The following is a 12,200-nucleotide window of genomic DNA, read 5'->3' as shown; positions in this document are numbered from 1 at the left end:
CAAACTTCTTCAATGAATTCTGGAACATTATGCAAACAGTTTCACCATTTAAGATGTCAGCCCCTCAAAGAACATAAAGATCAGTCCTTTGTGTTTCACAATCCAAGGACTTACCAGTAAACCATAAAGAAACTGAAGTAAAATCATACAGGGAAGAGAATGACGCTGCAGAAGTCTAAGCACTGTCTTATAAATGTGAGCCTTTGTGCTGTGATCGTTTTCCCCCAAAACATTATTGATGCAAATCTAAATTTAGAGACGACAAAAAGTGCTGTTTTCTGAGAACAGTAGATAAATATGGGGTCTTTTTTGGTTTTAACCTGAAGTAAGTTATAAAGAAAGCAGTTTATCGAACTTGATATTGGATTATGTTTTTCATCTATTGAAGATAAAAACTCAAAATGACCCATTTAATTACAGATAAGGCAATATCTAAAGCAAGAAGATGCACAAGAAAGACAAATATTAGGTAGTAAATAATAATTATAAAAAATGAGATACAGACTGTATTGAAAGAGTTGAGCATTACCCCCACGCGGAAAGCACCTGAAGACAACTTCTGAAGATAGGATATAAGCTCGATCTTAAAGGGTGGGTAAGATGGAGGAAGTTAATCATGGGGAAAGAGCAAGATGGTATGAACAACCTACCAGACGTGGGAACACTTGGGCAATATTTAGCATGGCATTAAGCAATTATCTAGAAATAGCTATTGCCTGACTTGCTTTTAAAGTATTTAATTCCTGACAGGCTTTCCACGTGACAATTCCTGTCAATGCCAGCTCTATAATTTATCTAGAACTGACTTCATTTCTTTTACCCCTACTTTAGTTTGAGTCCTCATGGCCACTTGCCTGAACAACCTTAATAATCTTCTAATTCATCTCACTCCATCAATACTTCCTTCCTTTCAGAAGCATAGATGTTTTATAAAATTCATTTTATAATTAGGTTTTAATGCTTTTGTCATTTTATATTCAAATAAAAAATAGTTTGTGATTTTTGAGTTAAAAAATATCTTCTTGGGGGACGTGGGTGGCTCGGTCACTTAAGCGTCTTGGTTTTGGCTCAGGTCATGATCACAGGGTCCTGGGATCGAGCCCTACGTCAGACTCTGCACTCAGTGGAAAATCTGCTTGAGGATTCTCTCCGTCTCCCACTGCCCCTCCTCCTCCCCCTTGCTTGTGCTCTGTCTCTAATACAAGATAAATCTTTTGAAAAATCTTCTTTACATATAGAAAAATTAGAAAATTTAACTTGCTAGTAAGAACTTTGTGAAGCCCTACATGTACCTTTTACATATAAACATAAATACTAAATCAGATCAGTTCAATCTGTGAAGTAAAAGAAAGCTGACCCAGCAGAGTTGTCAAAAAACGTACCACAAAACCACATATTCAAGTGTTACTAGTTTTCTATACAAAATATTGGTCTTGGAGTTGTTTTTTTTAAATTCCCACATGTATTTTTCTTCACATGGATGTAACACTGATCTGCTGACACTAAGAAAGATTATGCACATGGCCATATACTAGGTACATAGATAAAACTGAAGACAAAAGAGCCACAAAATTTATAGTATCACATATGAGAGAATCCACATATGAATTAAATGAAAGAATTTTAATTTAAAGCACTAATTCTAAAGATAAATCAGCTTGGGGTGGGGTGGGGAAGATAATAAGCAATTCAACTCAGCAAATGTTTGTTGCATATTGATTATATGCATGGCACCGTGATAAAGTGCAATGGAAGATGAGTAAACCAAGAAGTTTATAATATGCCCAACATATAAACACATAAAGTAACCGAATATTGTGTACAGGATGAGGATTTGCCAGGAATGTGGGAGTAGAAGAATGGTACCATCACATTGGTAATTTAAAAAGAAAACTATTAAGTGGAAGAGAATGATGGTAAGGTGGCTATTAAAATATTGACTAAAAACAGTTACAGTTGAGGGGCTCCTGGGTGGCAAAGTCGGTTAAGCGTCTGACCTTGGCTCAGGTCATGATCTCAAGTCCTGGGATTGAGCCCTGCTTGGGCTCCCTCTTCTTTTGCCCCTCTCCCTGCTCCTGTGCACTCTCTCTCTCAAATAAAATCTTAAAAGCAAAAAACAAAACAAAAACAGTTACAGTGGAAATTGAAAGGAAAGAAAAACATTTTTAATACACCCATGATTCAGCAGGTGGTCAAAATAATTCCAAAGTGACTAAAAGAACTGGAAGCTTACTCAGATGAGTTCTTCTAAGGTTACATAGCAGTGTAGAGTGCAGATCTCCTTATTACCTACTTTAGTGTTCTCTGTACTAGGTTAGGCTTTATCATTTCTACATTAGTTCCTGGACAACAATGACATCAATTCAATGCTTTTGAAAACTACCAGTAAGAACTACTACAAGGTCAAAACAATGCTGTTTATCACAATGAGTGTTGTATTATGAAAAAAAGGAAGGAAATGAGTTGTTACTTTTTAAAAGCAATATACATTTTTTCCAAAGTAGAAATGTATTATATAAACAGAGAAACATATGGCAATAATTAAGGTCACTCACGCAACAGAGAAAGTGGACGCATTTCATAATGATGAGAAAATTATACAACCTTTTCCCTGAAGTCAGCCGTAACTGATAAAGCAGTTTTTATGCAGAAATCATTGCTATCGGGTTTCACTGAACTGTCTCATTTATCTGTCCTTTAAAATGTCTCAAACACAATTTTAGTCACCACATATTTAGTCACATTTTAAAAAAAGATTCACACAAATGATAATAAGAAATGATAAATACTGAACAAAGAAAATATGCTACAATTTGTAATTTCTTCTTTATTTGGCTTGTCACCTTCAGGTCAGTGTATACAGGTTCAACAAGAGTTGAAGACTGAAAGAAAATATACCAAACTAGTAACTAACTTTGGTTACCTCTAAGTAGTGAGACTATGGATGCTTGCATGTTCTTTACACTTACTGTATTTTCCCAATTTTCTACGAGTATATATGTCACTGATTATCAAGGAAAATAAAGTTATTTTTTAAAACAATTCTTCTAAAGCAGAAACAATGGTGAATGAAAGCAATTCTGATTCTACATGATTAAGGTACTAAATGCTTAACTTGAAGAATTCAAGAAAAAGGACTTTGTTCTTCTTGCCTTTTGTGTACTGGCAAAAAACCCTGATTTTTCATAATCAGAATGCTTAAATAAAACCAACTTGCCTGGCTCTTCACAAATAGATTTTTCTTTGACTAGAGAAATCCTCAAAATACAAATTATACAAGTGTTAGAAATATCTCTTACTTAGGAATTTCAAAGAACATGATTTTAAAGTATACTTGTTTATAAATAATATTTAAATTGTAAAAAATCCAAAAATTTACTTAATGAAAATTTGGGTATCTAATGTATCTTGGTCAAAGTAACCTTTGCCTAAAGTTAGAGAACAGGCCAGCTTTTTGGCTTCTAAATCTAGAGGACATTAAAATTTATCTAGCTTAGTATTCTTCATACTTTTTAGTGCCAAATCTCTTCGTCCAAATAAATTCTTAAACAGAACATCAATAGGGTTAAAGATAAAGCCTGGACTCCTCAGGGATTTATTTTTTGCTCTTTGGTCTCAAGTACTTCATTTTCTGCAGAATTGCTGAAGCATCTTCATAGATTCTGGTACACTATGAAAACCACTGATCTTGTCCAGCATTCCTCCCTGTCCCCATCTCATCCCCTTTCAGTTAGGAAACCTGACTATCCAGATCCAGAAAAGTTAGAGGACTCCTTAGTTACTGCCTATGCAAAAGCAAAACCAAGCCCTTTTAATTTGCAGTTAAACTCTAAACCTTTCCCATTATTACTTATCCTTTGCCAGTTCTACCCAATATATAGTCCGTTTTTATCCAACATATATATTCGCAATCTTGTGTTAAATAATCTCTAGGAGCCAAGGTTCTGTGGTACGTATGTATGTATTCACTGGGGTGTGTGTGTGTGTGTGTGTTTCTGTAATACCTTCTAGATTCTCCAAAGTGCTTCCATGACTCTCTCCTTTAACTGAATAGTTCTCTCTGTTGGGAATGTATTTACCTTATTGTTCATCTAGCAAACCTCTTGTAATTCATTTTTAAAACCACTTTATTGAGATATAATTTACATACCATAACAATCACCCATTTTAAGTGTACATTCAATGATTTTTAGTAAATTCACCAAACTGTGCAACCACTACCATATATAGTTTTAGAAAATTTTTATCACTCCAATCAGATCCCATATGTCCCTTTAATAAGTAATATTTCTTCTCACCCCCAGCCCCAGACAATTAATTATTGTCTTCATAAATTTGCTTTCTCTGGACATTTCATATAAACAAAATCCTACAATACATGGTCTTCTGTGTCATGCTTCTTTCACTTAATATACACATACTTAATATCTCTGTCAGGACTACGAATTCTTCACAAGACAAAAGGAGAGACTTTAGAGTCTGGAAGTAAATTAAACCTAATCATACTCTTCTACGTGATCAATTCACTAAGAATAAAATTCAAACGCCTGACATTGGATTAGAGAGCCTAGTGATCCAACCCTATCTACCTATCTGACCTCAGATCACTTTTCCCCTGCCTACTACTCTCCAATAAGCCCTTCTGTGATTCCTTCGAGGAGCCAAGGTAATTTCCATTTTAGACTCTTTACATAAACCATTCCCTGTGACTAGAATATGCTACTTCCTTCTTGATTCATATCTAATCTTAAATAACACCACTTAGAGAGACCTCCCTTGACCATCCAACTGCAACTCTCTAACATTTGTCAGTCTACCTGAAGTTCTTACACTTCCCACTACCTGATACTGTTGCTGTTGCCTTTCCTTCCTACTAGAATGTAAGCTCTTTGAGAGCAGGAACCTTCTTGGAAGGTTTATCAGTGTATCCAAAGACACTCAGTAGAGAAACAATAAGTAGGCAAACAATACTTGTTAAATAAATGGATCACGATTCCTTTTAATGATGTCTAACTTAGCAGTCACCAATACACAATCCATTTAACAAGGAAAATTTTCATAGGGATATGGGGTTTGCAATAAAAATTCTATCTTATGGCATGTCTATAACAGAATTAGAAGTGTTAGTCTATGCCAACTACTTACCTTTGTTAAACCGATAATAAGGAGTCTTTTGCTAGTTAATAAACTACAAAGTGAATGAAAAATACTCAACAGTCAATTCTGAGCTCTCTATGCTGCTTTAGAAAACAACAGTAAGATAACTCAAAAGGGGTTAACAAATTGATAAGTTTAAAAAAAAGCTGTGCCCAGTTCCAGGTTATGAATTTCGTACTAGTACTCTTTAACCTAATGTAAAAACGTTGCAGGGATGCCTGGGTGGCTCAGTTGGTTAAGCATCTGCCTTCAGCTCAAGTTATGATCTCAGGGTCCTGGGATCAAACCCTGCATTGGGCTCCCTGCTCAGTGGGGAGTCTGCTTCCCCCTCTCCCTCTACGCCCCCACCCCTGTTCATGCTCTCGCTCTCTCTCTCCCCACTGTGTCTCAAATAAATAAAATCTTAAAAAAAAAAAATGTTGCAGAGCATGTACTGTTCAGGTCTATCACAGTACTTCTGTTCAATAACTTGATGGCTGTTTTCCCAGTAACTCATGGGAAAGTGTTCACAGAGATGACAGAATGTCTTTCGAAAGTGGTGCCCACTTCCCTTTTAAAAAATTGAGAAAGAGAGCATGGCAAGGTAATACATTCTACATTTAGCAAGTGTATTTCTGGGAACTAAAATCTACTTTTCCAATTCTGCCATGCTAAGAGAAAGACAGTACAGTTCTTTAACTTTCTAAGAAATTTTTTATCTGTCTAGATTGGTGGTTCTCAAAATGGGTACCTACACTAGCAACTTCAACATCACCTGAGAATTTGCTAGCAATGCAAATTCTTAGGCCACCACCCCAGATCTACTATATCTGAAAATCTGAGGGGAAGGCCAGCCATCTCTTTTACAAGCCTTCTAAGTAATTCTGATGAATACCAAAGTCTGAGAACCAGTGGTGTAGGTTATTGTTTTTCCCATAAATGCTGATCCAAATACTGAAAAGAAAAAGAGCAGCTACTATTAAGGAAGGGGACTTTGCCAAAGTTTATGTATTATGCAGGATATCCATACATTTGTTTTAAAATTTAAAAGTGCCAAGAATATACTGACTGTATTTTTAATGCCTTTTATCTTAGAAAACTGTACGAAAGGTATCAATAATTACCTCTTTCTCCTGGAATATAAATAACTTGGGTGGTACAAAAAAGTATACTGTCATAGAGATTTCATCAAAGACATAAGACAGAACCTAAAAAGGCACTTCCTGTTTTTCACACAAGTAGTAAGTCATTTTCATATCCAGATTAGAGAATAGAACCAAGATGGGGAAACAATGTTTTATGGCTGCCTAGAGAAATTCTATGTAAGACTGAGAGAAAGCTACATTTTTAAAAAATAATCTATGTACCATGTGGGTATGATCCTAAGGACTTAAATGGAGACTGCCAATTCTCACAGTAAATTTCCTCTCAAATACCTTCATCTATTTTAAACATGAAAACAATAACACTGCACCCCTCTACCAGTCGAGAGGATCAGGACAGGATCACCCTAGTTTAGTTCTTGCCAGTCTGAATGACAGATATACATGTGATGAAGACAAGGATCTTTTAAAAAAATTTTATGTTTAAAAAGAAGCAAAAACCTTTAACTGATAAGTTATGATAATTTAGACCAAAATATGTTGGAAAGGAAAAAAAAATATGAAAAACATATATACTCTATTAGCTTAAGGTTTATTACACATCTTTGTCTATCACAAGATTCATTTATTCCTCTCTTTTTCCTTTCTCCTGGCAACCATCAGTTCTTAAAAAGTACACTGTCTACAAAAAAGAACACTGGACTGAGAATGAAGAAACTCCTTTCTCTAACACAGAAATGCTCAGAACGGTTTTAAAGCGAAAGCAGACTTGAATTGGCAAGGTTTTTTAAAGTATGCATTTTATTCGAAGACAAAAGACAGCAAAATTTTTTGCCACTTTAAATGTAATAAACTAAGAGCAAGTGATGAATACTGAAAGGTGAATCATTTATACCTTTTCTCTGATTCTTCAGAATCAAAGGCAGTATTTCTGAGATGACTGGCCAGGATGTCAATTAAATTGAGATACTCTTCCTAGGTAATACAGAAAATGTATTTTCTGTATTTCTAAAGCTACAGACACAGCATTGTTGTCCAATGCTAATGTATATTCTTGTTGTAAATATCTATTTTAAATTACACATTCCAGGAAGACATATTGTGGAATACCTCATTTCATAGATTCTAGGATGCACATTTTTTTTCTATTATGATATATCTGAAATGGGAACGTGTCCTAACAGGCAATCAAGTCTTAAAGCCAGTGTTAGCCAGGAGCAGTCATGGTTGTCATAGTTCACATATATATGAGCATCAGAACACAGATTATCAAACTTGGAAAATGAGTATCAGCAGCTTGGAAGAAAACCCTGGAAAACAGTTATGGGGCACTCTTTTAACCCCTCAGAATCAAGACTGTTAGGTTAAAATCAACCAATTTTACACAGCAATAATTACAAAGGTGGCTTAAAACCCTAACATGACCGGCTTTTGGTTCTTTTACACATTCTTTTAAGAAATGCTGCATCACAATGCTGTTTATGGCACAGAAAATTATAACTGTGTAGAAAAACATGCTTCAGCAATGCAGAGTAAGTTACTTAGAAGAATGTGAAAAGGCTTTAGGAAAACTTAACTAATTTAATTAGATTAAATCTCCCTGTATTTGTATGCAAAAGTTGGATATAAGATTAAAATGTTTCTGTAGCTAAATCTCAGTGGTCCATTCCAATGAGGAGATAAAAGATCTAAGTTACAGAAAAACAGTATAAAAAATTCAGCATTAAAAAATTCCGTACCCACTAACGTATTATATAAAATAGTAACATCTTAAAATCCATGATACATAACAAAATCTACCTGCAGTTTGTAGTTTTCCAAAACACTTTTGCTGACTACCATTCAAAAAAAAAAAACACCTTCTTTGTAGTATTACCTGTAAACCACAGCAGCCTACAGCACTCATTATGGAAGCATTGTGAATAACTCGGTAAGAGATTCCCAGTTTTGTTGCTCTCAGAATAAGATCGCTGTGTGTGGTAGCCCTGTAGAGAGAAAAGACCAAGTTGGATTAAAATAGCCAACACTGACTTTTTAAGACAGTACAGGTGTAATATTTCATGAGTTCCAGTCAATGAAAGGGTTATGGGGGCTGCTTTTCCTCAACTTCAGGGCTTTCTGTTAAGTCTCCACATGGCCTTTATAATGCTGAACTGCACTTGTTCCACTCATAAAGCAGCCTTGGCAGCTACAGAGGAAGGGAAGTTTTACTTGCTCTTCTTGGTCCTGTCAATACCTGCAAAGACATCTGTGGAATGTAGCTCAGCGACTAAACTCCTGAGCAGCAATTCCCGAACTTTTTGGTCTTAGGGCCCCTTTAAACTCTCAAAATGACTGGTCTGAGTTCTAAATTATGGCACAATTAGACCTACTCTTTGATTTCTGCTCTATTTTAAAGGTTTCTTTTTTGTGTTTTGAAATACAACAAGGCAGATGGTACAGAGCATTTTTGTAGCCTGTCATTCTTTGCCTTTATATTAGGGTTCTATCTGATATAACCATAGTTGGATTTTACATCTGTCTAGCAGTGGCTTTATTTATAACTGTTTTCAGTCTGGTTATTGTATATATAATTAGTATGTATGCATGTGTATGTGTGTGCATATCCTGCCTGCTGCCTTTCCTTTTTTTGGGATAAATCTAATGATTATAATTAGATAGACCGTGGGGAGAGAGACTGTATGTAAATATAAATACGGATACTGTGAAATGTAACCCCACATCAATTTAGAACTGCATTATTAAAGGCCTTTTTTCCCCTTGATGAAAACTCCAGACCCTGCTGGGGAAAACAACATTAGCATGTTTGAGAAACTACATACAAACCAGCAGAACCTGTCAACTGGTCAATGCATACCAAGTAGGAAGATCAAGGGCTTTCACCCCATGAGGCAGTCAGAAACAGATTAACAAATGCCCACCAGGGAAGTCTGTTTTTAATCACATATAAAATAAAAACTAGTATGAAAAACAATCATTAATTTGATTTAGAGTAAGCTTTTAAAAAATAATATAAATGCCAGTTATAAAGAATGTTTTTAATATCATCTCCAACAAAATTTTACTACTTAACACTAAGATTAAGGAAAACTGAATTAGTTATTGGTGAGTCATTTGAATAGATGAGCAGAAAGAAAACCTGGTTTAAAATTATATCTCTCTTTATCACAACTTCATTTAAAATGACCAGATATGGTTGGTGTACTATGGAGATTTAATGACCTGGCAAAATGATTTCATTTTGTGAAGCTGCCATAAATGTGATTAAATAAGCCCCTCAGATTTCTGCTATGAAAAACTGGTATTTTATCATCACAATTACCCAAACTATATTGCTTCATGATAAAGAAAAAACTGGTTTGAAACACAGGCTTAAAACACTATACTGGACATTCCTTCTAGTCCAGGGTCATGCAAACGTTTCAGTTATGGCGACTGGAAATGTGTGTGTGTGTGTGTGTGTGTGTGTGTGTGTGTGTAAAGACAAATTTGTTACTATTTTTGGGCATGCGGCTCTATCCAAAATCGTGTGTGTGTGTGTGTGTGTGTGTATACATGACCAGCGTGGAGCCCACTCAAAAATAAACAAACAGGGGCGCCTGGGTGGCACAGCGGTCAAGTGTCTGCCTTCAGCTCAGGGCGTGATCCTGCCGTTCTGGGATCGAGCCCCACATCAGGCTCCTCTGCTATCCTGCTTCTTCCTCTCCCACTCCCCCTGCTTGTGTTCCCTCTCTCGCTGGCTGTCTCTATCTCCGTCAAATAAATAAATAAAATCTTAAAAAAAAAAAAGACAAAAATCTTTAAAAATAAATAAATAAATAAACTTTATTTTATAATAACAGTTTACAGATATAGTACTGTCATACTTGACAGTCCTATGGCTCATGATCTGAAAATTCACTAATATTTGTAATGATATGGTGAAAGTGATGTTCTCATAAACCACCAGAAGCACTATAAATTGGTACAGTCCTCTTTTTAAGAAGATTTTATTTATTTATTTGATAGAGACAGAGAGCGCACAAGTTGGCGGGGGTGGGAAGAGCAGAGGGAGAGGGACAAGCAGCATCCCTGCTGAGCACGAATCCCAGGACTCTGAGATCATGATCTGAGCTGAAGTCAGATGCTTAACCAACTGAGCACCCAGACGCCCTGGTACAATCCTTCTGAAAAGTAATTTGACAATATATGCTTGAAAATACCCATATTCAAAACTTTTGATTTTCTGGGTATTATAAACTGAGTTTGAAGAAAAAAATCCAAAATGTGGGGAAGAAAGAGTGGAAGGAGGGGAAAAGGATCATATACATTAATCCATACACGGCAACTTTACTTATATTGGAGAAATAAATGGACTAATGATAATAATGCTGACATTTATTCAATAATTACTAGGTGCCAAGTGCTGTTCAAATGCATTATGTGGAATGGAAACAATCAAATGACCTACATAAAAGCCCAAAGAAGACAAGTGAATAAAGTGAATAATAAAGTAGTACAACTGGGCTTTAGCATAGTCAAAAAGAAGAGTAGCCAAAGTAAAAAGTAGATAGATTGTTAAAAGATTTAGGCCATGAAAAGTCACTTAAGGTTTTTAAGCAGGGTAGTAACAGCATCGAGGCACTTTTGGTAGGCCTTGATTCTTCATTTATGTGGAATTCTCACCTTTCCCCTCCCATCCCCTGCCAACCTTGTGTACAATTTTCACCTACTGAATTTTAGCCAGTCCCAACTCAAACACCAACTCCTCCATAAAGCCACCAATGAAAAACTCCAAACTCTATGCCTTTAAATTTACACTTTTCTGTCCTCATCCTCAACCCAACCTTTCAGCAGCATATCAGAGTTAACCACTCTTTCCTCTCTAAAGTCTTCTCTTTTCTGGGCTTCCGTGACAACACATTCTCTTGGTTTTCTTCCTCCTCTGGCTCTTGACAGACCACAAAATGTGTTTCCTAAGGCTTGATTTTCTCTTCCTCTTGTTCTTTCCTGGTGATTTCATCCGTTTCTCTGGCTTTAAACATCCTATCTCTCCCTCTCCCCTGATACATACTCATAACTTCAAAAACCACATATCCAGGGTATCCCCCTCCCTTGAGCTCCAGCAGTAGATATCAAATTGCCTACATGACATCTCAAATTTAAAACATTTCCAGATCCAATTCTTGTCTTACCCAATTATTTTCCCTATGAGTTTTCATTTCAACAACTGGCACCATCCAGTTCCTAAAGCTGGAATTCTAGAAAACTTGCTTGTCTCCTTTTCCTCATCTACTACATACATATTGGCATTCTTCCTTCTCAATTTTTCCCACTTTGCCTTTTTCTCATCTCTGCCAAAGCCACCCTGCCTCCCTAAAATCCACTCATGCGACCATTTAGAGTGACCATTTAAGAATGTCAAACAGATTGTGATTCTTTCCTGCTTAAAATCCTTCACAGATTTACCAGAATACTTCAAACAAAATCCCTACCCCCTCCAAGGCCTTACATGATCTGGGTCCCGCCTACCTCTTTAACTCCTTCTCAATCTCTCTCTCCGGCCACTCACTATGCTCTTCCAGGTCCCTGAATACATCTTGCAGTTCCCTCTGCTTACAATGCTCTTTCCTTCTGCTATTCCTTTTATTTTTCAGATACCTACTTAAATATTACCTAAAATATAACAAAAAGGATTTCCCACATGACCCCACAGAAATTAGTCTATTCCTGTTAGTCCTTATTTTTCTTCCCTTACAGGCCTACCAAAATTTTAAATTTGTTATTTTCTCCTTGATCTTGGATGTCAACCTCCTCTACTAAACTATAAACCCTGTGTTTTATCACCTAACACATATCCAGCATTTAGGAGTGCCTGTCAGGAGATAGGCATTCCAAAGATATTTGTTGAATGGATAAATGTCAGTCCAAGATATGCCTGGTCTTCCCTTGTGACCCCAGGCAAAATATTAACAACTCTTT

At 36.1% G+C, this 12,200-nt stretch overlaps 1 protein-coding gene across 11 annotated transcripts in view; it reads right to left on the bottom strand.

Annotated features, from left to right (window-relative positions):
* The window catches only part of DPH5 (diphthamide biosynthesis 5), a 63,123-nt gene that overhangs the window by 40,372 nt on the left and 10,551 nt on the right, over positions 1–12,200 (bottom strand). For all 11 annotated transcript variants that reach the window (XR_005834081.1, XR_005834079.1, XR_005834080.1 and 8 more), the window contains exon 4: positions 8,116–8,224. Coding sequence is in view for 5 of the 11 variants with exons in the window: in XM_040626985.1 (XP_040482919.1) it covers positions 8,116–8,224 (109 nt within the window). In the remaining 6 variants the exon portion in view is untranslated. The remainder of the gene's footprint in view (positions 1–8,115; positions 8,225–12,200) is intronic.

Source organism: Ursus maritimus, unplaced genomic scaffold (assembly GCF_017311325.1).
Source record: "Ursus maritimus isolate PB19 unplaced genomic scaffold, ASM1731132v1 scaffold_12, whole genome shotgun sequence".
Classification (NCBI taxonomy): Eukaryota; Metazoa; Chordata; class Mammalia; order Carnivora; family Ursidae; genus Ursus; species Ursus maritimus.
Note: the sequence above shows the minus strand (reverse complement) of the source record. Positions and strands in the feature narration are given on the sequence as shown.